The sequence below is a fragment of the Phodopus roborovskii genome, unplaced genomic scaffold (assembly GCF_943737965.1).
Source record: "Phodopus roborovskii unplaced genomic scaffold, PHOROB, whole genome shotgun sequence".
NCBI lineage: Eukaryota > Metazoa > Chordata > Mammalia > Rodentia > Cricetidae > Phodopus > Phodopus roborovskii.
This window is the reverse complement of record NW_026126485.1, coordinates 10,671,902-10,697,053: the sequence shown is the minus strand read 5'-3', so window position 1 is coordinate 10,697,053 and position 25,152 is coordinate 10,671,902. Positions and strand designations below refer to the sequence as shown.

Here is a 25,152-nt window from a genome sequence, read left to right as displayed (position 1 = left end):
TTTTTGTGGAATACAGATTTTCGAAGTATGACCTGAAAATTGTCTGGATTTCCTCTGTGTCTGTTGTTATGTTCCCCATTTCGTTTCTGATTTTGTTAATTTGCATGTTCTGTCTCTGCTTTTTCGTTAATTTGGATAAAGGTTTATCAATCTTGTTGATTTTCTCAAAAAACCAACTCTTTGTTGCATTGATTTTTTGTATTGTTTTCCTGGTTTCTATTTTGTTGATTTCAGCCCTCAAGTTGATTATTTCCCGGCTTCTGCTCCTGCGGGGTGAATTCGCTTCTCTCTGTTCTAAGGTTTTCAGTTGCGCTGTTAATTCATTTATGTGACTATCCTCTGTTTTCTTCATATGGGCACTTAGTGCAATGAACTTCCCTCGTAGCACTGCTTTCAAGGTGTCCCATAAGTTCGGGTATGTTGTATCCTCATTCTCGTTGAATATTAGAAAGTCTTTAATTTCTTTCTTTATTTCTTCTTTGACCCAGGAGTGGTGCAATTGCACATTGTTAAGTTTCCATGAGTTTGCAGGTTTTCTGCTATTTGTATTGTTGTTGAATTCCAATTTTAAAGCATGGTGGTCCGATAAGATACAGGGGACTATTTCTATTCTCTTGTATCTGTTGAGGTTTGTTATGTCTCCTAGTATGTGGTCGATTTTAGAGAAGGTTCCATGTGGAGCAGAGAAGAAGGTATATTCTTTTGTCTTTGGATGGAATGTTCTATAGATGTCTGTTAGCCCCAGTTGAGACATAACTTCTGTTAATTCTTTTGTTTCTTTGTTGAGTTTCTGATTTGTGGTCCTGTCTAGTGTTGAGAGTGGTGTATTGAAGTCTCCCACTATAGGTGTGTGAGGTTTTATATGAGCTTTGAGTTTTAGTAGTGTTTCTTTTACGAATGTGGGTGGCTTTGTATTAGGGGCATAGATGTTCAGAATTGAGACTTTGTGTTGATGGATTTCTCCTGAGATGAATATGAAATGACCGTCTTCATCTCTTTTGACTAGTTTTGGTTTGAAGTCTAGCTTGTTAGATATTAGGATAGCTATGCCTGCTTGCTTCTTATTTCCATTTGATTGGGAAATCTTTTCCCAACCCTTTACCCTGAGGTAATGTCTATCTTTGGAGCTAAGATGTGTTTCTTGTATGCAGCAGAAGGATGTATTCTGTCTTCGTATCCATTCTGTTAATCTGTGTCTTTTTATAGGTGAGTTAAGACCATTAATGTTGAGGGTGAGTAAGGACCATTGATTGTTGATGGTTGTTTGATTTAGGTTTGTTGTTGGCAGTGGTATTGTGAATATATTTGTTCTGCTTCACCCTAGGTTTCTGGTGTAGTTGGATTATCTGTTGCCTACATTTTTGTGGGCGTAGTTACCTTCCTTGGGTTGGAATTTTCCTTCCAATACTTTCTGTAGGGCTGGATTTGTAGATACATATTGGGAAAATCTGGTTTTGTCATTGAATATCTTGTTCTCTCCATCTATATTGACTGAGAGTTTTGCTGGATATAGTAGCCTAGGCTGGCATCCGTGTTCTCTTAATACTTTTAGAACATCTATCCAGGACCTTCTGGCCTTGAGGGTTTCCATGGAGAAGTCAGGTGTAATTTTGATAGGTCTGCCTTTATATGTTACCTGTCCTTTTTCCTTCGCTGCTCTTAATATTCTTTCTTTATTCTGTATGCTAGGTGTTTTGATTAAGGGGTCTTTTTTCTTTGGTTCAGCCTATTTGGGGTTCGGTATGCTTCTTGTACTTTCATGGGCATGTCCTTCTTCAGATTTGGAAAGTTTTCCTCGATGATTTTGTTGAATATGTTTTCAGCACCTTTGAGCTGGGCTTCCTCACCTTCCTCTATGCCTATTATTCTTAGGTTTGGCCTTTTCATGGTGTCCCACATTTCCTGGATATTGTGTGTTAAGGATTTGTTGGATTTATGGTTTTCCTTGGTCGATGAATCTATTTCTTCTAGTTTATCTTCTGCGCCTGAGATTCTCTCTTCCATCTCTTGAATTCTATTGGTTATGCTTGTGTCCGTGGTTTCCGATTTTTTGCCCAGCTTTTCAATTTCCAGCTTTCCTTCCATTTGTGTTGCCTTTATTTTCTCAATTTCGGTTTTCAAATCTTGAACCGTTTCCTTCACCTGGTTAATTGTTTTTTCTTGGCTTTCTGTACTTTCCTTAAGGAATTTGTTCATTTCTTCCACTTTTTTGTTTGTTTTTTCCTCTATTTCTTTAAGGGATTTTCTCATATCTTCTTTGAGGGCCTCTATCATTTTTATGATGGTGATTTTTAAGTCGTACCCTTCTGCTTCCTCTGCTTTGTTGTTGTGTTCCATTCTAGTTGGTGTAGATTCCCTAGATTCTGGTGGTGTCATGTTTGTCTTTCTGTTGTTAGGTGTTCTCTTGTATTGCCTTCTTCCCATAGTTTCTTCCTGTAGGTGTTGGTGGTGTCTCTTCCCTCTCTCTATGGTCCTTCCCAGATGGGCTTATGTGGATCAAAGATTCAATGTCTGTATCTCTGTGTGGTCCAAGCTCTCTAGGAGGCTTCTCTCTGGCCAATAGCCGGCAGAAGAGGACGAGGGCTGGACTGGAACTTGAGAAGGTTTTGCAGGGTAGTGGGATCTCACTGGAAACTGGCGCTCTCCAGCTGAGACCTCGTTCTTTGGCAGGGGCCCGGATTTGTGGGTCAAGGATCTTGCCTGCAGGAACTCCAAGTGGACCCGCAGAGATAGGCGGATCTCTGGGAGGGGCCTGGGACTCCAGCAGAGGACTGGAGGCGGGGTCAGGAACCAAGCTGGAGGAAATTACAGGTGTTCCTGCGTGGATAGTCAGGTCTCCTTTGTTCGGAGTTGCTCCGAGAGGTCTCCGAAGTAGGGTGGACTGTTGGCTCCACCCTCTGTCCCAGTGCTCAACCAGAGCGGCAGGACCGTAGGTGGGGTAGGGCACAGGGTGGGGGGGGGGGGTAGGCTGGAGGTTGGGATGGGTGGGGGTGTATCAGAGCTCCAAGGGTGCTCTCAAAGGGGACCGGAGACAGGAGCAGCAGGATCAGGGGCCAATCCAGGGAGTTCAGGCGGGGGAGGGGGGAAAAGAGGTTGAAGGGGACAGGCAGCCCCAATTGGGCCCAGACTCACCTCTGGCCAATAGCCAGCAGAAGAGGACGAGGGCTGGGCTGGAACTTGAGAAGGTTTTGCAGGGTAGTGGGATCTCACTGGAAACTGGCGCTCTCCAGCTGAGACCTCGTTCTTTGGCAGGGGCCCGGATTTGTGGGTCAAGGATCTTGCCTGCAGGAACTCCAAGTGGACCCGCAGAGATAGGCGGATCTCTGGGAGGGGCCTGGGACTCCAGCAGAGGACTGGAGGCGGGGTCAGGGACCAAGCTGGTGGAAATTACAGGTGGTCCCATGTGGATAGTCAGGTCTCCTTTGTTCGGAGTTGCTCCGAGAGGTCTTCGAAGTAGGGTGGACTGTTGGCTCCACCCTCTGTCCCAGTGCTCAACCAGAGCGGCAGGACCGTAGGTGGGGTAGGGCACAGGGTGGGGGGGTAGGCTGGAGGTTGGGATGGGTGGGGGTGTATCAGAGCTCCAAGGGTGCTCTCAAAGGGGACCGGAGACAGGAGCTCATAATATACTTTCTTTAAAGAATATTAAGAGCAACAAAGGAAAAAGGCCAGGTAACATACAAAGACAGAACTATCAAAATTACACCTGACTTTTCCATGATAACTCTCAAGGCCAGAAGGTCCTGGATAGATGTATGACAGCCCAGGCTACTATACCCAACAAAACTCTCAATCACTATAGATGGAGAAAAAAAAAAGATATTCTATGACAAAGCCAGATTTTTACAATATATATCCACAAATCCAGGACTACAGAAAGTTCTGGAAAGAAAACTCCAACCCAAGGAAGTTAACTATGCTCACAAAGACATAAGGATATAGATAATCCCATTTCACTAGAATCCAAAAGAAGAAGCAGTGCAAATATACTAACAATACTAGCAAAACAACAAATCTAAAACACAAAAGAATTAACAATCAATGGCCCTTACATTCCCTCAACATTAATGGTCTTAACTCACCTATAAAAAGACGCAGGCTAACAGAATGGATACGAAGACAAAATCCATCCTTCTGCTGCATACAAGAAACATATCTAAGCTTCAAAGACAGACATTACCTCAGGGTAAAGAAAGCACTGGGAAAAGATCTTCCAATCAAATGGACCCAAGAAGCAATCAGATGTAGCTATCCTAATATCTAACAAGTTAGACTTCAAACCTAATCAATCAAAAGAGATGAAGAAAGTCATTTAATATTCATCACAGGAAAAATCCATCAGTACAAAGTCTCAGTTCTGAACATCTATGCCCCAAATACAAAGGCACCCATTTTCATAAAAGAAATGCTACTAAAACTCAAAGCTCACATAAAACCTCATAAACTCAAAGAGGGAGACTTCAACATCCCACTCTCACCAGTAGATGGGACCACCAGACAGGAACTTAACAAAGAAACAAAAGAACTAACAGAAGTTATGTCTCAATTAGTTTTAACAGACATCTATAAAAAATTCCATCCAAACACAAAAGAATATACCCTCTTCTCAGCTCCACATAGAACCTACTCTAAAATCAACCACATACTTGGCAACAAAACAAACCTCAACAGATACAAAAAAAAAAAAACAAACAAACTGGAATAGCCCCCCCTGCATATTATTAGACCACCATGCTTTAAAGTTGGAATTCAACAAAAACTCGAACAGCAGAAACCCTACAAAATAATGGAAAATAAACATTGTACAATTGCACATTAATGGGTCAAGGAAGAAATAAAAAAGAAATTAAAGATTTCCTAGAATTCAATGAGAATGAAGATACAACATTCCTGAACTTATGGGAAACTTTGAAAGCACTGCTCCTAGGAAAGTGCATTGCACTAAGTGCCCATATGAAGAAATCAGATAATAGTCACATTAGAGAATTAACAGCACAACTGAAAACCCTACAACAAAAAGGAACAAACTCACCGTGGAGGAGTAGATGCCAGGAAATAATCAATTTGAGGGCTGAAATCAATAAAGTAGAAACTAGAAATCAATACAAAGATCCAATGTAACAAACAGTTGGTTTTTCCAGAAAATTAACAAGATAGGCAAACTTTTATTCAAACTAACCAAAAAGCAGAGAGAGAACATGCAAGTCAACAAAATCAGAAATGAAAAGGGGGACAAAACAAGGGACACTGAGAAAATCCCGAGAAATTTTAGGTCATACTTGGAAACCTGTACTCCACAAAACTCGAAAATTCAAAGGAAATGAACAAATTTCTAAGTATCTATCCCTTATGAAAATAAAATTATGAATATATAAGAAATTTATATAAGCCTATACCCCAAAATGAAATAGAAGATGCCATCAAAAGCCTCCCAACCAAAAAAAGCCCAGGGCCAGATGGCTTCAGTGCAGAATTCTACCAGAATTTCAAAGAAGAGCTAATATCAACACTCCTCAAATTGTTTTACATAATAGAAACAGAAGGTTCATTACTAAACTCTTTTTATGAGGCTACAATTAATTACCTTGGCACACAAGCCACACAAAGACACAACTAAGAGAACTACAGACCAATATTCCTCATAAACATTGATTCAAAATACTCAATAAAATACTGGCATATAAAATCCAATAACACATCAGAGAAATCATCCACCATGACCAAATAGGCTTCCACCCAGGGACACAGGGCTGGTAACACACAAAAATTTATCAGTGTGATCACTATAAAAGGTGCATGTGAGGGGGCAGAGAGGGTAAGAGGGAAGGAGGGAGGGAGGGAGAGGGAACTGGAATCAACATGTAAAATAAAAATAAATAATTAAAAAAAATAATAATAAATTGTAAAATCAGTTCCTTGTAGTTAATGCAAGAAAGTTAATAGATTAAATCACTAAACATCTAAAACAAAAAAGCAAATGATCATCACATTAGATGCTGAAAAAGTCTTTGACAAAATCAAACACCCTTTCATGATAAAGGAAAGGAACATATTTAAACATAATAAAACAAATATATAGTAAAGCCACAGCCAATATCAAACGAAATGGAGAAATGCTTAAGGCTATTTCTCTAAAATAAGGAACAAGACAAGGCTGCCCACTCTCTCCATATCTCTTCAATATTGTACTTGAAGTTCTAGATAAAGCAATAAGACAATAAAAGAGATCAAGGGGATACAAATTGGGAAGGAAAAATTCAAACTGTCACTATTTGTAGATGATATGATAGTTTACATAAGTGACCTTGAAAACCTCTATCAGGGAACTGCAACATCTGGTAAACACATTTAGCAAATTAGCAGGATACAAGATTAACAAAAAACAAAAAATCAATAGCTGATAAAGGGGCTGAGAAAGAAATCAGAGAAATATCACCCTTTACAATGGCCACAAACAACATAAAGTATCTTGGGATAGTGCTTACCAAACATGTGAAGAACCTATATTAAAAAATGTGTGTCTTTAAAGAAAGAAATTAAAGAAGATACCAGAAAATGGAAAGATCTCCCATGCTCTCGGTTGGTTAGGATAAACATAGGAAATTGGTAATCTTTCCAAAAGCAATCTACAGATTCAATGCAATCCCCATTAAAATATCAGCTCAATTTTTCACTGACCTTGAAAAGATAATACTCAACTTTACATGGAAAAACAAAAGACCCAGGATAGCTACAACAACCCTGTACAATAAAGGAACATCAGGAGGCATCACCATCCCTGATTTCAAGCTCTACTATAGAACTATACTCCTGAAAACAGCTTGGTATTGGTATAAAAATAGACAAGTAGACCAATGAAATTGAATTGAAAATCCTGATATTAAACTAAACGCTATGAAACCCGATTTTTGACAAAACAGCTAAATGCATACTCACATAGCCTAGAGGCAGGAGGGAGGTCCTAACCCTACTCCCAATGAATTGACAGATTTATGATCCCTTCTGGAAGCCATCACCCTTCCTGTTGAGTGGGGGTGGGAATGGAATCAGAGGGGGCATTAAAGAGATTGGGAGGAAGTTAGGGAGAGGGAACTGGGATTGATAGGGAAAATAAGAAAAAAAATAAATTTATATATAAAACACATAAGAGTAAAATAAAGAGAATTGTCATTCATTTTCTATAGAGTTCTTCTTTTCTTGAGTGACTGATACTTTTTTATTGCAGGGCATGAGCTTTGTGCTGTAAAAATCTAAAAGTATGATATGATCTTATTTTATATTTCTCCTCTTACTCCTTATGCTTTGAGAGACATATTTACAGACATTGCCTACACAGAAGCTATTATCTAATACACTTAGTTTGAGTCATTTATATTATAATTCAATAAATAGATAAGGAGAATGTAATCTGTCACTCATGGTTGACTATACAAAGATATCAAGTTAAGTTATTACCAAAAGCATTTGAACATTAATCTCTTTGTCACACTATTAACAGTATTTACATTATGAACCTAACCAAGATCTCCAACATGAGAACTAATGTAAAAGCATATATATACATATATATGTATATATATGCATATGTATAGATATGTATTCATTCCCCCAAAAGAAAATGGATAAATATAAAAATTACTAAAGCAAATGATCCCAGCCTCCAAAAGACAAATATCATGTTTTCTCTTCTTTACAGTTCCTTGATTTATGTAAGTATACAAGTACATGTGTTTATATATGTCTGTCGTCAAGGGAAATTGTATTAGATAATGATGGGGATTAATGTGAAGGAAATAAAAAGGGGAAAGGGAAGGAGTACAATGTTGGATGCAGCACATGCTCAACATTATTATAGGTTTGTTGAAAAATGTCCTTATGTAACATGGTATCATGTTACAGTTGATATACACAATAAAACATTTAATGTATATGTAAAGAAATATCAGCTATTAATTGTGAATTATTCATTCATAAAAGAAAATTTTATTCTGTCATTTGTAGTTACATAGATCCAACTATGTACACATTCCTGTGATTATCTGCTGGAGAACAAAAGAAAGTATCTTACTCTGCCTCAGAATAGAAAACTATAACAAATAAATTTATTAATAAATAGTTCCCACTATAGGCTGAGATGGGAAATGAAAGGGGATTAACAATGATAAACAGAGTTTGGGTATCTAGTATATAAAAGCAGCTGGATAGAAAGAGTAAGTTTGTGGGTCTCTCAGTTTGGAGGAAGAGTCTAGTTTGAAATAACATATATTTCTCAATATCTGGATGGGAAGAGAGTAAGGAATGCAAATTTGAGATAACTCTAAGGCATGTCAGATGTGGTCTGCCCTTATTTATTCAGGGTACATGGACACTGAAAATAATTATTATATGAAATTATTACATAAAGCCCTAAACATAATTTTGAATAGATTCTAGGCTTAAAGATCAGAAGCATGTTGATGTTCAATGTTTCATGTATTCTCAAATTCTTTTGCACTTAAGCTGTAATTTGTCTATATAAATTACATACAAAAGAAGTAAAAGGAAACCTAACTGTAAGATCCTTCAATTGGAAGTTGATAGTAACTGTAGTGGTTTTCCTTCTTGTATTTTTTTGAAGCTATTTTACACTTTTTAAAAGCCAGTTTGTAATGATATTGCTACAATAAGGTTTCTGAGATGAGAAACATGTGTCATTTAGCTTTTGTGCTCTGTTTTGAGTTTGATTCAGTATTTCGTTTTATTCCAAGGAAATGGGCTAAGTAGACGTCCCATGTGCTATTTTTGTGTCTGTTGATATTTCCCAGAAGTATCACTCTGCAAACAGGCCAGTATTGAACCTATAATCCCCTCAGTCATTCAAGTGCTGTTGTTATGGACTTTGACTGCAGAACTAATCATTAATTAACCCTGACACAAGAGAATTAACTAGAAAAATGTAACAATGCAATAGCAGAAATGGGGAACTTATGAACAGATTTTAGACATAAATCATCTGTGTTCAAATATGTTGGATTTACTTGCCTAGAATTAAAGCTATTTTCCAGTAGTGTGCTTAGCCTGACCACAGATATGTGTCTACTCTTCTTTTATAAATTTATTCCTTTTAATTTTGTTTGTTCTCTATTCTCATCCCTCTCTTCCCATGCCCTCCCCTCTCCTATCCTCTTCCCTCACATTGCTTGCTTCTCTCTTTCTATCTCTTCCTATGACTCTGTCTCTGTCTTTTGCTCTGTCTCTCTGTCTCTCTCTCTGTGTGTATGTGTGTGTCTTTGTGTGTGTGTGTGTGTGTGTGTGTGTGTGTGTGTGTGTGTGTGTGTGTGTGTGCACGCGTGCATATTTGCCATGGTCCCATTGTAGAGGACAGAGATCAATACACAGGTTATTTCTCCTCTACCTTGTAGAATTCAGGTATAAAACAAGAGTCATCAGGGTTGTAGAAAAGTGGAAAATGCTTAATTTATTGAGTCATCTCAAAGGATTAAGGTCTTTATATGGTTTCTGTAGGACAATGATGAAGAACAATGACAAGAATTGTTTAAATTGTGAAGTAAAGTAGAATGAAAGTCATGAGAAGATTGGGAGCATCTTAGAAATTTAAAATGAAGAGGGTGGTGTCACAAGCAGTTAGCCGGTGTGTCAGTGTGTGTAGCAATTTTATTGCTAAAAATTAGAATACTGATTTCATTATATGTGGATAAAATTCCACTTCCTGGACAAGCACTGGTGTTTCATAATCATATTTTTACTTGGAGACACTATTTGGGGACATAATAAGTCAAGTGTGTGTGCAACAAACTGCAAATGATGATCTTTGAATGGGGCTTCTAAACAGCATCCATTTAAACATCAGAACACCCTTTATGATTTCAGTCTTTGGGGACGTTGATGAGTTCTGTATGGTTTTCCTGGTGAACAAACTTTCTATGGAAAGTCCACATTGTAAGAATATGTAAGACTTATGTTTGGAGTAAACAAAAAGAGGGAGAATTTAAACTATCTCAAACAACCAGAGAAAGTTTTATTTGGTGCCTTAGATGGGGATTCTCAAGTTCTGGCCACACTGTGATCATGGCACAGGACCCAGTCACTCGTTGACTAGAGTTCAGTGAACACAGATAATGTCTGTTAAGCTGAATTTTTGCAGGTAAGCATAGGGAAGAAGCAAGGGGAGATCATTAGAGGAGGAGTGGGAAAGTACATTATTTCTCTTAGTCTATGTGTTTTTGAAACTGCAATGTCTGTTAGTTTTTGCAATCATCCGTTATCAGGGGAGAGGGTCAGGTGATGTTTTTCTTCTTAGATCACCCAATAGCTGAGTGTTCCTGAACTTTGAACTCAGTGTTATGGCCTTGGCTTGGGGATGGGTGGCATTCTCTTAAGCAATGTTTAATTTTTGTGTCAGTTGGAGCATAGTTTCCTGTGTAAATGTTGTTTACTATTCGTATATTTCCCTGTAGTAAGTCCTGGGTCCTGGGTGCTAGTGGAGACATCTTATGACAATGACTAACCTGTGTTTGCCAAGAACAGAACAGAAGGGGTTCACAGATTGCTTTACTCTTGTTATCTGATAGACAAATGTCACAATAAGTTTACACAAATTCCTTACAAAAAAAGTAGTGGGGAAAAGTTGATATGAGTAAAGGTCACATTTTGTGCACAAACACAATATGAATCATGCATATCTATCTATAAATGCTGCCTTTTGTTGCTCCCCAGTTTCCTCGGAGTAAATTTAAGGAGATCATCAAAATCGCTATAGATGCTGGCTTCCGCCATTTTGATTCTGCTTCTATTTATAAAACAGAAGATTATGTGGGAGAGTCCATACAAAGCAAGATTGCTGATGGCACTGTTAGGAGAGAAGATATATTTTACACATCTAAGGTACAAATGTACAAAAATGTACATGCAAATGAACCATATTTGCAGAGATATCCATATGACTAGGTCAGTAATTATTAGTGAATTTTACTTATTGGTTTATCTTTTACTTACATGCATTTGCATATTAGGTATAGCATTGATTGACAGAAATTTTTTTTATTATTACTGTCTTTAGATTCCTTAATTTAATTTGATTTCATTTCTCTCATATCTACATTTTAGTCCATAGGAATGTGTTGTAAAGTTGACTATGGAAGACATTAAGTAACCTTGCTTATCTTCAGATGACTTTCTAACAGTTTTTATTATTCTGAAAATTTTAGATTCTTTTATCAATAAGAAAAAACTAAGATTAGATACCGGAATGTAAACAAGATGTAACTTATCAAGAATTATAGCAAAATGCTAAAAATATTTTTTGTACACTTACATAAATTGCAAATAATGAAGTGAGTTACAGAGCTAGGCATTCAAGAATGGCATTTGGCCCGTACATGTGTATACTGAATAAACAAAGCAGCACATACACATGGCAGCTCTCCCAACACTAACTATACCATATGGAATTGGTGTAGAATGTTAGACTCTTTCTAAGCAGTTCAATCCAGTGAAATATAATATTGATGAAGAACAATATTATTGCTTGATTAAAATATTCGGTCTTGAATAATTTCAAAGATTATTTCATAATAAACATTAGAGATGTGCATGTCTAGGACAGATTAAAGAACATTTCAGAAGAAGTCGAATATTTTACCTGTAGATTTCAATTTCAATAAGTAGAAACATATTTCTGTATTAGGTAAAGTAAAAGAAAAAATTATTAGAATTTATTAATTCAACGTGTATTCTACCTTCCACTGTAGGTTTGGTGTAATTGCCTTCACCCAGAACTTGTGAGATCTTCCTTGGAACAGTCACTGAAGAAAGTTCAGTTGGACTATGTGGACCTGTACCTCATACATTTCCCAACTGCCCTGAAAGTATGTTATTCAAATCTCCAGAAATATGCCATTTAGGATAGTTTGTAATTTATGATGATTTAGTAATGTGGCAACTATAGGTTCTGTGCATCTGAAATACAGCTCCTGCTGAGGTACAGGGAAGACAGTAGAGAAGAGGGAGAGTGATTGTAAGATTTAGAGGAGTAGAAAGTTTTCTGTGAGATGGCATCTACTAGAGATATCAGAGAATCTGTGCTCATGAAGTCTCACCACCATGCCAACTAAAGAAGACCTGAACAATAACCAGGATACAGCTTAATTTGGGAGAAGAAAATCTCATGAGACCTTAACACTAGTCAAGGAACCGCAAACAGCTAAGGAATTAGAGCAAGAGAAATAGTCTTCTCCAGGTTAGAGCCCCCAAATTGGTTATCCATCAAGTGGAAAGTTCTAAACAATCATAAAAGTCAAGAAGTATGCTCCATATATCCCAGAGGTGCAGTATTTTTGAACACATATAATAGGTATAAGAAAATAGAATACTACCATCCAAAGGTACTTCATACAACAACATTCAAAATACATGACAAACATAATGACATTAATTATGATTCCCTCTATCCTATGGACACTTAGTTCTCAGCACTCTCTTTACCTATAGTATTGCCATTGGTTGGAAAATGCATTTGTTGAGACATTACTTTAGTATTTGCTTTGTTTCCAGCCAGGTGAAGATGAGTTTCCATTGGATGAACATGGAAAATTAATATTTGATACAGTGGATCTCTGTGCCACCTGGGAAGTGAGTACTAACATTGGAGACCACAGGAGGAATGTAATTAGAGAAAAAAATTAGGTCACAATTTCATTTATGAGAGTGGGGTCTGTTTTCTGTGTTAAAATATGAGGTTATTACCACCGGCTATGTTTCTAAAAGCTGGAGTATCATGAATGAATTAAATGTAAAGAAAAAAAGGAGTTATACAACTGAATAAAACTATTTTGTGATTATGTTTTCTTCTTTAGGCCATGGAGAAATGTAAGGATGCAGGCCTGACCAAGTCCATTGGAGTATCTAACTTTAACCACAGGCAGCTGGAGATGATCCTGAACAAGCCAGGCCTCAAGTACAAGCCTGTGTGCAATCAGGTGGGAATACTCAGCCTCTTCTCCTTGTTACCTATTCCTGTTTCTCTTCTGGCCACTGATTGGTAGGTACTCTTATTACATTCATTTCAATTTTGTGAAATATCAGAAGCTAATAGCAGATTGTTTATGCACAGGATATTTATGACAGTTGATTGTGTTTTACTTTCTGAAGTCTTAGTGGAATATATTGTCTAATCTACTCCTTAGTAGATTTTAGATTGGTATGGATGATGAAAGAAGACTGTAGTCATTGATCACACTGAAGGAAAGTTGAACATATACTTGATATAATGAGAATGAACAGTGATTAATGGGGGAAGGCTATAAGGAACTGTGCTTAGATATCACTGAGAAAGCTTGAGATGTCCAGGAAACAAGGATGCTGCAAAAGTAATAGATGATACTTGTCTGAGTTTCTGTGAGGTTTATATGCTTTGTTGCTTATGGCACAAGACTTAGCTACATTAATTATTACAGAAGATTATAATTCTCATCCAGGCTAGTGGGGGAAGTGTATTATTTGTTGTGATATTACTTGGGTATGTAAAATTAATACTCAGAAATTTGAATACTATTTCAGATATTTCAATTTCTGCTCCTGGTTTCTGGAATCAAAGTGTGAACAACTTCCTTACATCTGTGGCACCACCCTCTCAGGTTGCAATAGACAAGTAAAAGTCACATATAGAAAATAGGGTTGTATGCTATTTATATGCTTATAATTAAAGAACCAAATCACTAGACAGTAAAATATTAAAATATGAAAAAGATAATGTGATAATATTTGATGTAGTTTAATGATTATTTTAAAACATTTAAGATATGTGAATGGATGGTAGATGCCTTTTATATTTATTCATCTATGCCCAAAATTGTTGACATTTTTCAGGACTGAAAATTTTAGTAACATGTATGTGATTACATATTAATGTCTGTGTGCAATATGATGCCAAACCTTTCAGAGTTTGATGCATGTATCACTGTCAAACCCTAATGATTCCATAAAACATCACTCAGGAATGAAGACACATATTCTTTTATGGTTGGATTTGCATTATATTTTCTTTTCTTGGGTATGTGTGTATGGTGTTCATACATTGTGTGCATATGCATATTTGCAGGAGGCCTAAGTCTGATGTCAGAAGTCTTCTTCTACAGCTTGTTTTTTTAAACATGGTCTGTCATTCCACCCATGTTGAATAAGGCTACTCTTGCTAGCTGTGTTGCTTCTTGGATTCTGTGTCTCTCATCTCAACCTAGAAATATGGCAGAGCAGTCTCCCATCACAAATTTCTGTAGGTTCTTGGGGGTCTCAATTACAGACTTCTTCTTTGTGTAGCAATCGCTTTAACCACTGAGTAATCTCTTCAGCTCTAATGCCACTATGAATTATCATTGCAAAGTAAGATTTCCCTGTTCTTCCAAATCATCATAGTTAGTTCTTCTCTCATCAAGGTAAAAATGTATTTCACACATCTTTCCCAAAGAATTTTCTAGCTCTTTTATACTTTCATATCGACCAGTATTTTTTCAGATGACACCTAGGAACAATATGTACTGGATGCATTTAGAATTTGTTTTAATGAAAGATAGCTTTTCAACCATGGCAAACATGTATAACTAGAAGTTGAATTGAGTGGCTTATTACACTAATGTTAAACAAGTTTTTGCTAAGGAAACATCCTCCCATGTGTTGACTTTCACATGGGAGTTGAAAAAGAATCATGCACTGGTCCAACGTCCCACTGTTAATGATGTTCCGTTTGACAGAGTATCAGAACTCTTTTTCAACATCATTTTCTCCATCATAAATAGTGTGACATGGTGCATGATGATTTCCAATAAGGAATTCATGACATTTGAGAATTCTTCTAAGCTTTTGGCCTGGGTAAGCTATTTTGTGTCAGTTTGACAATAATAATCTTCCCTTTCAGCTGTGTTATTACTTCTTGTTTTATTGTCTCCTAAAAAAAAAATCACATAGTAAATCTGTACAACTATTTGTAAAATTATATGTTTAGTTACCAATGTTCTGAGAAAGGAGTTGCTATAGTAATCTTTTTCTATTTCAAATTACCTCTTTTTGTGTGCATTCTTATGAAATTATTGATTTTGAATTACTTCATATATATGAATTAACTTTATTTTTTATTTCTTACTAAAATCTGTCATATTTGAGGTGTCTATCCAACTGACTGTTTCAACCTGTAGAGTTTATAGTTGATGCTTTAGTGCAATATTTCATAGTAAAAATTTAGTAAGTCCATACTTTTTTCCACATTTAGGCTTTGTCGTGATTCTTCAAAGAGGAAATGTGTGTTTATACATAGGATTTTGTGAAAAGGTTGATATATCTCAAACTGGTTATTTATTAAGTGTTCTCAGGAACATAAGAAGTAGAATTTTTTAATAATAGAAATTTGGAGAATTGAATGGAAATTATGGGACAAGAATGTAATGGAGGTTGAGAATGAATATGGTCAATGTATAAGATGTACTTTATATAAGCATATCATAATGTAGCTTATCAGTGTTATAAATGTATCAATGAGACACATATGATGGGGGCGAGTGAGACTGATCAGTGATTAAGTGAATTTGTTGCCAAGCATGAAAACCTGATTTTGATCCTTCACATAGTGGAAATAAAGAACTGACTCACACAAGTTGTCCTAGGAACTTCAAAATCATGCTGTGGTTTATGCTCATGTGCACTTGAAAATAAACATACAAGCATACACACACACACACACACACACACACACACACACACACACACACACACAGAGTGACTCAGTGTCCCAAATTCTACAATTAGAATTGTTATGAGTAAGTTTTTCCTGCCGACCTGGGCCCAGAGCCACGCCAGCCCCAATTAACACACAGAGACTCTGCATTTTATATAATTCTGATGGCCAGATACTTGTTTTCTATCAGCTCACTCTGTCTTAAGTATCAACCCACTTCCACCAATCCAAGTATTTACATGTGGTCTCATCCCACTGGAGAGAGCAGCTGGTGTTCCTCTCTCCCCAGGCTCTCCATGTTTACTCCTCCTTACTACTTCCCCTCTCCTCGTCTCCTTGTCTCACCCATCCTGCCATCCTATTGGCCAACAGTGCTCCATTCATCAACCAGTACAAGAAACATATTCACAGAATGACATCTCCCATCATCTCCTCTTTTCTGTCCAAAAAAAAAAAAAAAAAAAAGAAGGATTCTAACCCCAACATAACAAAATATATCACACAACAGTTATCAAAAAAAAATCACAGTTAACAATATTTAGTCCACTAACATTTAGTAAGATTTAAGAAATTATTCCATCATCTATTCAATTTTTGTAAGTCCAAAGTCCTACATGCGACCCAACTTCAATCCTAACCAAGGAAAACTATAACCATAACTATCTGTCTTTAACTCCTTCAAAGACTTGAGAAGGATAGTATATAAACTCTAGAAATGACAGAGACACCTCACTGCCTGGTCAGTCACCCGAAGTTCCTCTGAATCTTCCACCTTCAACCATAGGCCATAGTGTGTCTGGCAGACTCCTCAGACATGGAAGAGATTCTATCATCTAATCTTTCTACCTGATGTTCCAGTTTTTTAAACTTATTATTAGCTTCCTCCGACCAGGAACGAGCTGTCTCTGCTAGCATGTTAATACATTGCATTGTTTCTGTTTTGGTTATTGAGGCATCAGACATGGAACAAATTCTGTTTTCTACTTGGTCATTTTTATGTTCCATGTTTTGTATTCTACCTGTCAGCTCTCCAATGCCATCTTCAATATTCTGAACCTTTTTTTTCTAAGCATTCTATGTTTTGCGATCTATCATTTTCAATGTTTTGAATCCTTGTTACTAAGACTCTTATGGTTTGTACAAGTTCCTTATTGTTTGCTGTAATCTCAAACCATTTCTTTAAGAATATCAAGTTAATGATGAAACCAATTGCTATTACAAAATAAATGTACATATTGGTCCAGTCATAATTTTCTTCTGCTAAAATTCCTTCTATATATGAAGTAAAAGAATTCCTAAAATTCTGCATTGTAAAATTATCTGCCATAGGTATGGAACAATTGATCCCAGATATTATATCAACTTAAATTGCGAAGGATGTTACAGTTATCTTAGGTATAATTCTGCTGTCCTGGAACTTTGATACTTTTAGTTGTAGACCTTAGCTTGTGGTAGTTACTCCTGGAGGTGTACCACCAAATAGCATCCAGCAGCAGAGGTTCTGTCTGATCCCGGTTCTGCCCAGAAGTGTACCGCCAAATAGCGTCCAGCAGCAGAGGATCCAAATTCTACAATTAGAATGATGACCAATCCAGTATTAAATGTGTAAAACATTGTATATTTTCTTTTTAAAAGTAATATGTTCCAAGGGGGAGATAATGGACCCCCCAGACTGATAGGTAGGAATCCAGCATTGGACCGACTCAGACCCACTGGACATGGGTCTCAGTTAAAAGGCTTTGGCAGTCTAAAATCTCTCTGACAGTGGAACAGGATGTATCCCTGGTACACAAAAGGACTTTGGGAGCATATTCCCCCTGGAGGGATACTCCCTTAACCTAGAGGCAGGAGGGAGGGCCTAGTCCCTACTCCAACTGACTTGACAGATTTTGTTGATCCCTCCTGTAAGGCATCACCCTCCATGTGGAGCGAGGGGGGGATGGGATGGAAGGTGGTTGGTTGGAGGGAGGCATGGGATGGAGGGAGAGAGAGAGGAAGGAGGAAGAGGGAACTGGGATTTATATGTAAAATAAGAACAAATAATAAATACATATAAAAACACATAAGAGTAAATAAAAAGAGAATTGTTATTAATTTTCTATAGAGTTTCTCTTTTCTTGAGAGACTGACACTTTTTGATTACAGGGGTTGACCTTTGTGCTGTAAAACTCTCAACATGTAATATGATCATATTTTTATATTTCTCCTTTTTTTTTCTTATGCTTTGAGAGACATATTTACAGACATTGCCTATACAGAGGCTTTTTATCAAATTCACTTAGAGTGTTGAGGCATTTATATTATAGGTGATAATGATTCAGTTCACATGCCTATTATTCAATAAATGGATAAGGAGAATATAATCTGTCACTCCAGGTTGACTATTCAAGGATATCAAGTGATAAAGTGAACTTATTACCAAAATTATTTCATCATTAATCTTCTTGTCACACTATTCACAATATTTACATTATGAATCCAACCTAAGTCTACAACATGAGAACTGATATAAGAGTATATATATATAGAGAGAATAGAGATAGAGATATAGAGATATAGATATGTATTAATTCCACCAGAATTAAATGGATAAGTGAAAATAATTACCAAAAGCAAATGAGCCCAGTCTCCAAAGGACAATTATTATGTGTTCTCTTGTTTAAAGTTCCTTGATTTTATGTAGGTATACAAGTTCATGTGTTTATATATGTCCGTCGTCAAGGGAAATTGTTTTATTTAATGAAAGTTACTAATGTGTAGGAAATGAAAAGGGGAAAGGGAAGGAGCATAATGTTGGGTGCAGCACATGCTCAACAATATTATATTATAGGTTTGTTGGAAAATGTCAATATGTAACATGGTATCATAGGCAGTTGATATGCACAATAAAACATATAAAGTATATATAAGGAAACATATCAGCTATTAATTGTGAATTACTCATTCATAAAAGAAAATTTTATTCTGTCATTTGTAGTTACATAGATCCAACTATGTACACACTACTATGACTGCCTGCTGGAGAACAAAAGAAAGTGTCCTACTCTGCCTCAGAATAGAAAACTATAACAAATAAATTTAATAATAAATAGGTATCACTATAGGCTGAGAATGGAAATAAAAGGGGATTAACAATGATAAGAGTTTGGGTATCTAGTATATAACAACAGCTGGATAGAAAGAGTAAGTTTGTGAGTCTCTCAGTTTGAAGGAAGAGAACATATATTTCTCAATATCGGGATGGGAAGAGAGTAAGGAATGCAAATTTGAGATAACTCTAAGGCATGTCAGATGTGGTCTGTCCTTATTTATTCAGGGTACATGGTCACTGAAAATAATTATTATATGAAATTATTACATAAAGCCCTAAACATAATTTTGAATAGATTCTAGGCTTAAAGATCAGAAGCATGTTGATGTTCAATGTTTCATGTATTCTCAAATTCTTTTGCACTTAAGCTGTAAATTTGTCTATATAAATTACATACAAAAGAAGTAAAAGGAAACCTAACTGTAAGATCCTTCAATTGGAAGTTGATAGTAACTGTAGTGGTTTTCCTTCTTGTATTTTTTTGAAGCTATTTTACACTTTTTAAAAGCCAGTTTGTAATGATATTGCTACAATAAGGTTTCTGAGATGAGAAACATGTGTCATTTAACTTTTGTGCTCTATTTTGAGTTTGATTCAGTATTTCGTTTTATTCCAAGGAAATGGACTAAGTAGACATCCCATGTGCTATTTTTGTGTCTGTTGATATTTCCCAGAAGTATCCCTCTGCAAACAGGCCAGTATTGAACCTACAATCCCCTCAGTCATTCAAGTGCTGTTGTTATGGACTTTGACTGTAGAACTAATCATTAATTAACCCTGAAACAAGAGAATTAACTAGAAAAATGTAACAATGCAATAGCAGAAATGAGGAACTTATGAACAGATTTTAGACATAAATCATCTGTGTTCAAATATGTTGGATTTACTTGCCTGGAATGAAAGCTATTTTCCAATAATGTGCTTAACCTGACCACAGATATGTCTCTATGGCCTAGTTGTAGAGCTTTAAATTTGCTGTTCTTCTTTCTATCTTTTTCTATGTCTCTGTCTCTCTGTGTGTGTCGCAGAATTGAGACTTTGTGTTGATGTATTTCTCATGTGATGAATACAAAATGACCGTCTTCATCTCTTTTGATTAATTTTGGTTTGAAGTCTAACTTGTTAGATATTAGGATAGCCACACCTGCTTGCTTCTTTTGTCCATTTGATTGGAAGATCTTTTCCCAAACCTTTATCCTGAGGTAATGTGTATCTTTGAAACTATCTATTAAGTTGTTTTGTAGCTAAGGATAGTGAAGAAGCAAGGGGAGATCATTAGAGGAGGAGTGGGAAAATATGTTATTTTTCTTAGTTTAGGTGTTTTTGAAACGGCAATGTCTGTTAGTTTTTGCAATCATCCTTTATCTAGGAGCAGGGGCAGGTGATGTTTTTCTTCTTAAAACACCCAATAGCTGAGTGTTCATGAACTTTGAACTCAGTGTTGTGGCCTTGGCTTGGGGATGGGTGGCATTCTCTTAAGCAATGTTTAATTTTGTGTCAGTTGGAGCATAGTGTGTAAATGTTGTTTACTATTCGTATATTTCCCTGTAGTAAGTCCTGGGTCCTGGGTGCTAGTGGAGACATCTTATGACAATGACTAACCTGTGTTTGCCAAGAACAGAACAGAAGGAGTTCACAGATTGCTTTACTCATGTTATCTGATAGACAAATGTCACAATAAGTTTACACAAATTCCTTACAAAAAAAAGTAGTAGGGAAAAGTTGATATGAGAAAAGGTCACATTTTGTGCACAAACACAATATGAATCATGCATATCTATCTATAAATGCTGCCTTTTGTTGATTCCCAGTTTCCTCAGGGTAATTTTAAGGAGATCATCAAAATCGCTATAGATGCTGGCTTCCACCATTTTGATTCTGCTTCTATTTATAAAACTGAAGATTATGTGGGAGAGTCCATACAAAGCAAGATTGCTGATGGCATAATTATCCTTTAGTATTCCTTTCCCTATCTACACACAAACCCATTGTAAACCACCTGAAAATCCATTTTCATGGTTTTTTTTGTTTGTTTGGTTTTTGTTTGTTTGTTTTTTGTTTGTTTGTCTTGTTTTGATATTCTTTTGACCCATTGAAATTAATCAACATTTCTCGAAGCAAAAGGTGTGGGGTATTATTTACTTATGAATTAGTATTGTTCTAATCAAGTCATACTCTGTTACACAGTTTTTCCCTAATTATCTTATAGTATTTTAATACTTGTCTTTATATCAATATGGGATTTCACTTAATATAGTATCTTCATTTACCTTCAGGTAGAATGTCATCTTTATCTCAACCAAATGAAACTTCTGGATTTCTGCAAGTCAAAAGATATTGCACTGATAGCCTATGGTGTTCTGGGAACACAACGCTATAAAAGATGGTAATGTGCATATTAAAAATTAAACATAAATTAACAATTGTTCTTGACATACATTTAGTACCACGGTTCTATGTTCATATGCATATGATCTGGAAGCAGAGATAATTTGCATTATGGGGAGGATGAAAGATGATCCTGATTTTACAGGTCCAGGAACACACTTGGGAAACCCAATTATTTTTAAGGCCACATTCCTGTACATTTCACACTTCTTTATATGCTATAGATTAAGAATTTAGCCTTCCTACTTCTCCTTTCAGGGTGGACCAGAACTCCCCTGTCCTCTTGGAAGAACCAGTTCTTCATTGTATTGCAAAAAAATACAATCGAACTCCAGCTTTGATAGCCCTTCGCTACCAATTGCAGCGTGGGATTGTGGCCCTCAATAGCACTTTGAATGAAAAGCATATCAAAGAGAATATACAGGTGATGAGTGAGACTTTCAGCTTCAAAATTGTTCATAATTATTCACCTATGTATTTTTTCCTACAACTCAGGATCCTATATCAACCTATGCTTTCCCATGTGTTTGTTTTACATTTGAAAGGCTGTATCTTTTTCTGTAAAAGCACCATAATTTTGGTTGCAATATAGGATTAGATTGTTGAAGACAGATATTTTTGGTCTCAGCATTACATTGTCAATGTGTGTAGTGAGTTTGAATGAATGAAATGACATTTTGTCTTTTAAAATGAGGTACCCCGGGACTAGTATCTGGTATTTATAGGTCTTTAAATTGTTTGTGTTCTATTTTGTATTTTGCTGCACACACAATTATTTACTACTCAAGTATTTAACCTCTTTAAATTTAATTTTTAGTCACTTCTTCAAACCCTATAGAGAGAAAATTCCTTTCAAATCAGAGGTCATTTATTTATGTATTCATTTCTTTAATTGTTTATTTTTACTAAAAATAGGTGTATGAGTTAAAGAAACAAACCATTTCCTTGTATGGGCTCCATATATCAGACAATTATTCAGCTAATTTTTCTGTCAGCAGATTATTTTTTTCTGTCTAGTCTGACCTCAGAAAAGTTTTTCTCCTCTTGTACTGGTTCTGACATGTCTTCTGCAAGATGAGTTTCCTTTGTTCGCAGAGGAGCCTGTCTTATCTCCACATAGTTCCTCAGTCTCTTTTCCATGTATTTTGTCTGTCTCTCCTCTTTACAGTTCTTAACTCTTCTCCCATCCAGCCTTGGCTTTACTTCACTATTTTGCACAATTTGAAATTGTTTTACAACTTCTCAGAAAGGGCTTTTATGTATGATTATGCTCTAATTTAGATCAGGAATGTCATTACTTCTGGCATATTCAACTGAGAAAGTGCACTACATACAATGAAGGAAGTATCAAGACATGTGGAAAAAGCACTTCCATATCCTAGTGTAAATGGCCCTAAATTCAAAAAATACAGTGGACAGTGGAAGCCGTGAAGTGGCTATTCTTATATTCTTGTATAATTTTTGTAGATATTCACTAAAATATAGTTAGAGTTATACCACTTTCTTCCTCCCTTTTCCTTTCTCCATTTCCTTCCCAGTTCCCTAACTCTAACTCCTCCCATGCCCATCCATTGTCAAATTGATAGGCCCTTATTTCCTAATAATTATTGTTACAAATATCTGTATGTACGTCTTTATATGCACCATGTATAAGTTAAATATGCTGAGTCAGTTTTTGTTGATGATGCCAGGGCTGGTCCTTTTGTATTGGGCAAACAATTAGGAGCATAACCCCTGCAAGAGGCTCCTTCTTCCTCTGGAATTATTATGTTGTTATTATCAATCCATTAACTATGCTTTTGTGTTCTGGAAATGAATTGGTCTCGGCTTCTAAAGTGAATTTTGAAGCCTTTTCTAAAAACACTAACTTTTCAAATTTCAATAAGTGTTATCATGAGCAGAAATTCCTTCTCTTTATAATTCACCTTTTTATCACTTTCTTCTGTGGTTGACTTGTGTTATACATTACTCTTTTAAGACTTCATGTGTCAACCAAAGCATATTTACAAATTCTCTTACAAAGCATATTTACATATTCTCTTACTTAAACACAGCTTGATTGTATCTATGTTTATCATTTTATATTTCCACATCTTAAGTGGAGATTATATATATATATATACATATATATATATATATTCATTTCTTTTATTGTTATTTTACATATCGATCCCAGTTCCCTCTCAGTCCCTCCATCCCTCCCTCCATCCCTCCCTCTTCTTCTCTCTCCCACCATCTAATGCCCCCAACAACCCTCCTTTCCCATCCCCCCTAATTCCATATGTACGATGATGCCCTCAAGGCGGGGTCATCTAAATCTGTCACGGCATTTGGAATAGAAACTAGACCCTCCCTCCTGCCTCTAGGTTAAGGGAGTATCCCTCCATGAGGGATATGCCCCTAAAGTCCTTTTTTGCACCAGGAATACATCCTGGTTGCAACTGTCTGAGGTCCCTTAGACTGCTCAGGTCTTCTAGCTGAGACTTATGTTCAGGGGATCTGAGTCAGTCCCATGCTGGATTCCCAGCTATCAGTCTGGGAGTCCCATTAGCTCCTCCTTGTTCAGGTCAGCTGTCTCTATATGTCTCAGCATCCTGGTCTTGTCCTCCCTCTCTGCATTTGGATTCCAGTTCGGCTCAGTGTATGGTTGTGGGTGCTTGCTTCTGTTTCCATCAGCTATTAGATGGTGGATAAGTTAGTCGTCAATCTCATTATCAGGGAATGGCATTTATGCTAACCTTTCCACAGTTGCTCAAATTGTTGGTTGGGATGGGTCTTTTATGTCTCCGGACATTTTTCTTGGTTTGGTTTTCCCTTCACCCCTATAATGGCTCCCTCTTTTATGGTCTCTCCCTCCCTCTCTCTCTCTCTCTCTCTCTCTCTCTCTCTCTCTCTCTCTCTCTCTCTCTGTCTCTCTCTGTCTTCTCTCATCTATTCATCCCCTTACTCAATCTTCCTAGTCCCAAGTGCTTTCCTCTCCTCCCCTTCTCTTTCTCTGACTTCCCTCTCCACTCACTGCCCCCCCACATTCCCCATATGATCTGGGGAATTTGTCCCTTTCCCCTTGTGTGGATCTCTTAGAATCCTCCCTGTATCACAGTCTCTGGTCGTGCAAATTAAGGGCTGGTGATCCTTTGCTCTATGTGTAACATTCATATATGAGGGAGTACATACCATGATCTCCTTTTTGTGACTGGATTACCTCATTCCGGAATGTTTCTTCAAATTCCATCCACCTGACATCAAATTTCAAGATTCCATTGTGTGTTATTTTTTCCCAATGAGTAGTATTCCATTGTGTAAATATGCCTTGTCTTCTTTATCTATTCTTCAGTTGAGGGGCATCTAGGTTGCTTCCAGGTTCTTTCTATTACAAATAACACTGCTGCTATGAACATATTTGAACAGATGTCTTTGTTGCATGGATGTGGATCATTTGGGTGTATGCCTTATATGGGGATTGCCAGTTCTTGTGGTAGACTGATTCTCATTTTCCTGAGGAACTGCCATAGTGATCTCCAAAATGGCTTTATGAGTTTGCATTTCCACTAGCAGTAGAGGAGTGTTCTCCTTTCTCCACATCCTCTCCAGCATCAGTTCTCATTGGTGTTTCTAATTTTAGCCATTCTGGCAGGAGTAAGATACTATCTCAAAGTTGTTTTGATTTGCATTTCCCTGATAGCTAAGGATGTTGAGCACTTTCTTAAGTGTCTTTCAGCCATTTGGATTTCCCCTATTGAGAGTTCTCTATTCATTTCTGAACCCCAGCATTTAATAGCGTTATTCTGTCTTTTGTTGACTAGTTTCTTGAGTTGTTTGTATATTTTGGAGAGTAGCCCTCTGTCAGATGAAGGATTGGTGAAAATCTTTTCTCAGTATGTGGGCTGCAGTTTGGTCTTGTCAACTGTGTCCTTTGCCTTACAGAAGCTTCTAAGTTTGAGGAAGTCTCATT

General features: G+C 36.7%; 1 protein-coding gene across 1 annotated transcript in view; it reads left to right on the top strand.

Moving 5' to 3' along the window:
* Positions 1 to 25,152, top strand: part of LOC127229804 (aldo-keto reductase family 1 member C21) — a 44,176-nt gene that overhangs the window by 5,605 nt on the left and 13,419 nt on the right. Inside the window, exons 2-7 of the mRNA XM_051194798.1 lie at positions 10,714 to 10,881; positions 11,748 to 11,864; positions 12,550 to 12,627; positions 12,852 to 12,974; positions 21,089 to 21,198; positions 21,459 to 21,624. Coding sequence (XP_051050755.1) covers positions 10,714 to 10,881; positions 11,748 to 11,864; positions 12,550 to 12,627; positions 12,852 to 12,974; positions 21,089 to 21,198; positions 21,459 to 21,624 — 762 coding nt within the window. The remainder of the gene's footprint in view (positions 1 to 10,713; positions 10,882 to 11,747; positions 11,865 to 12,549; positions 12,628 to 12,851; positions 12,975 to 21,088; positions 21,199 to 21,458; positions 21,625 to 25,152) is intronic.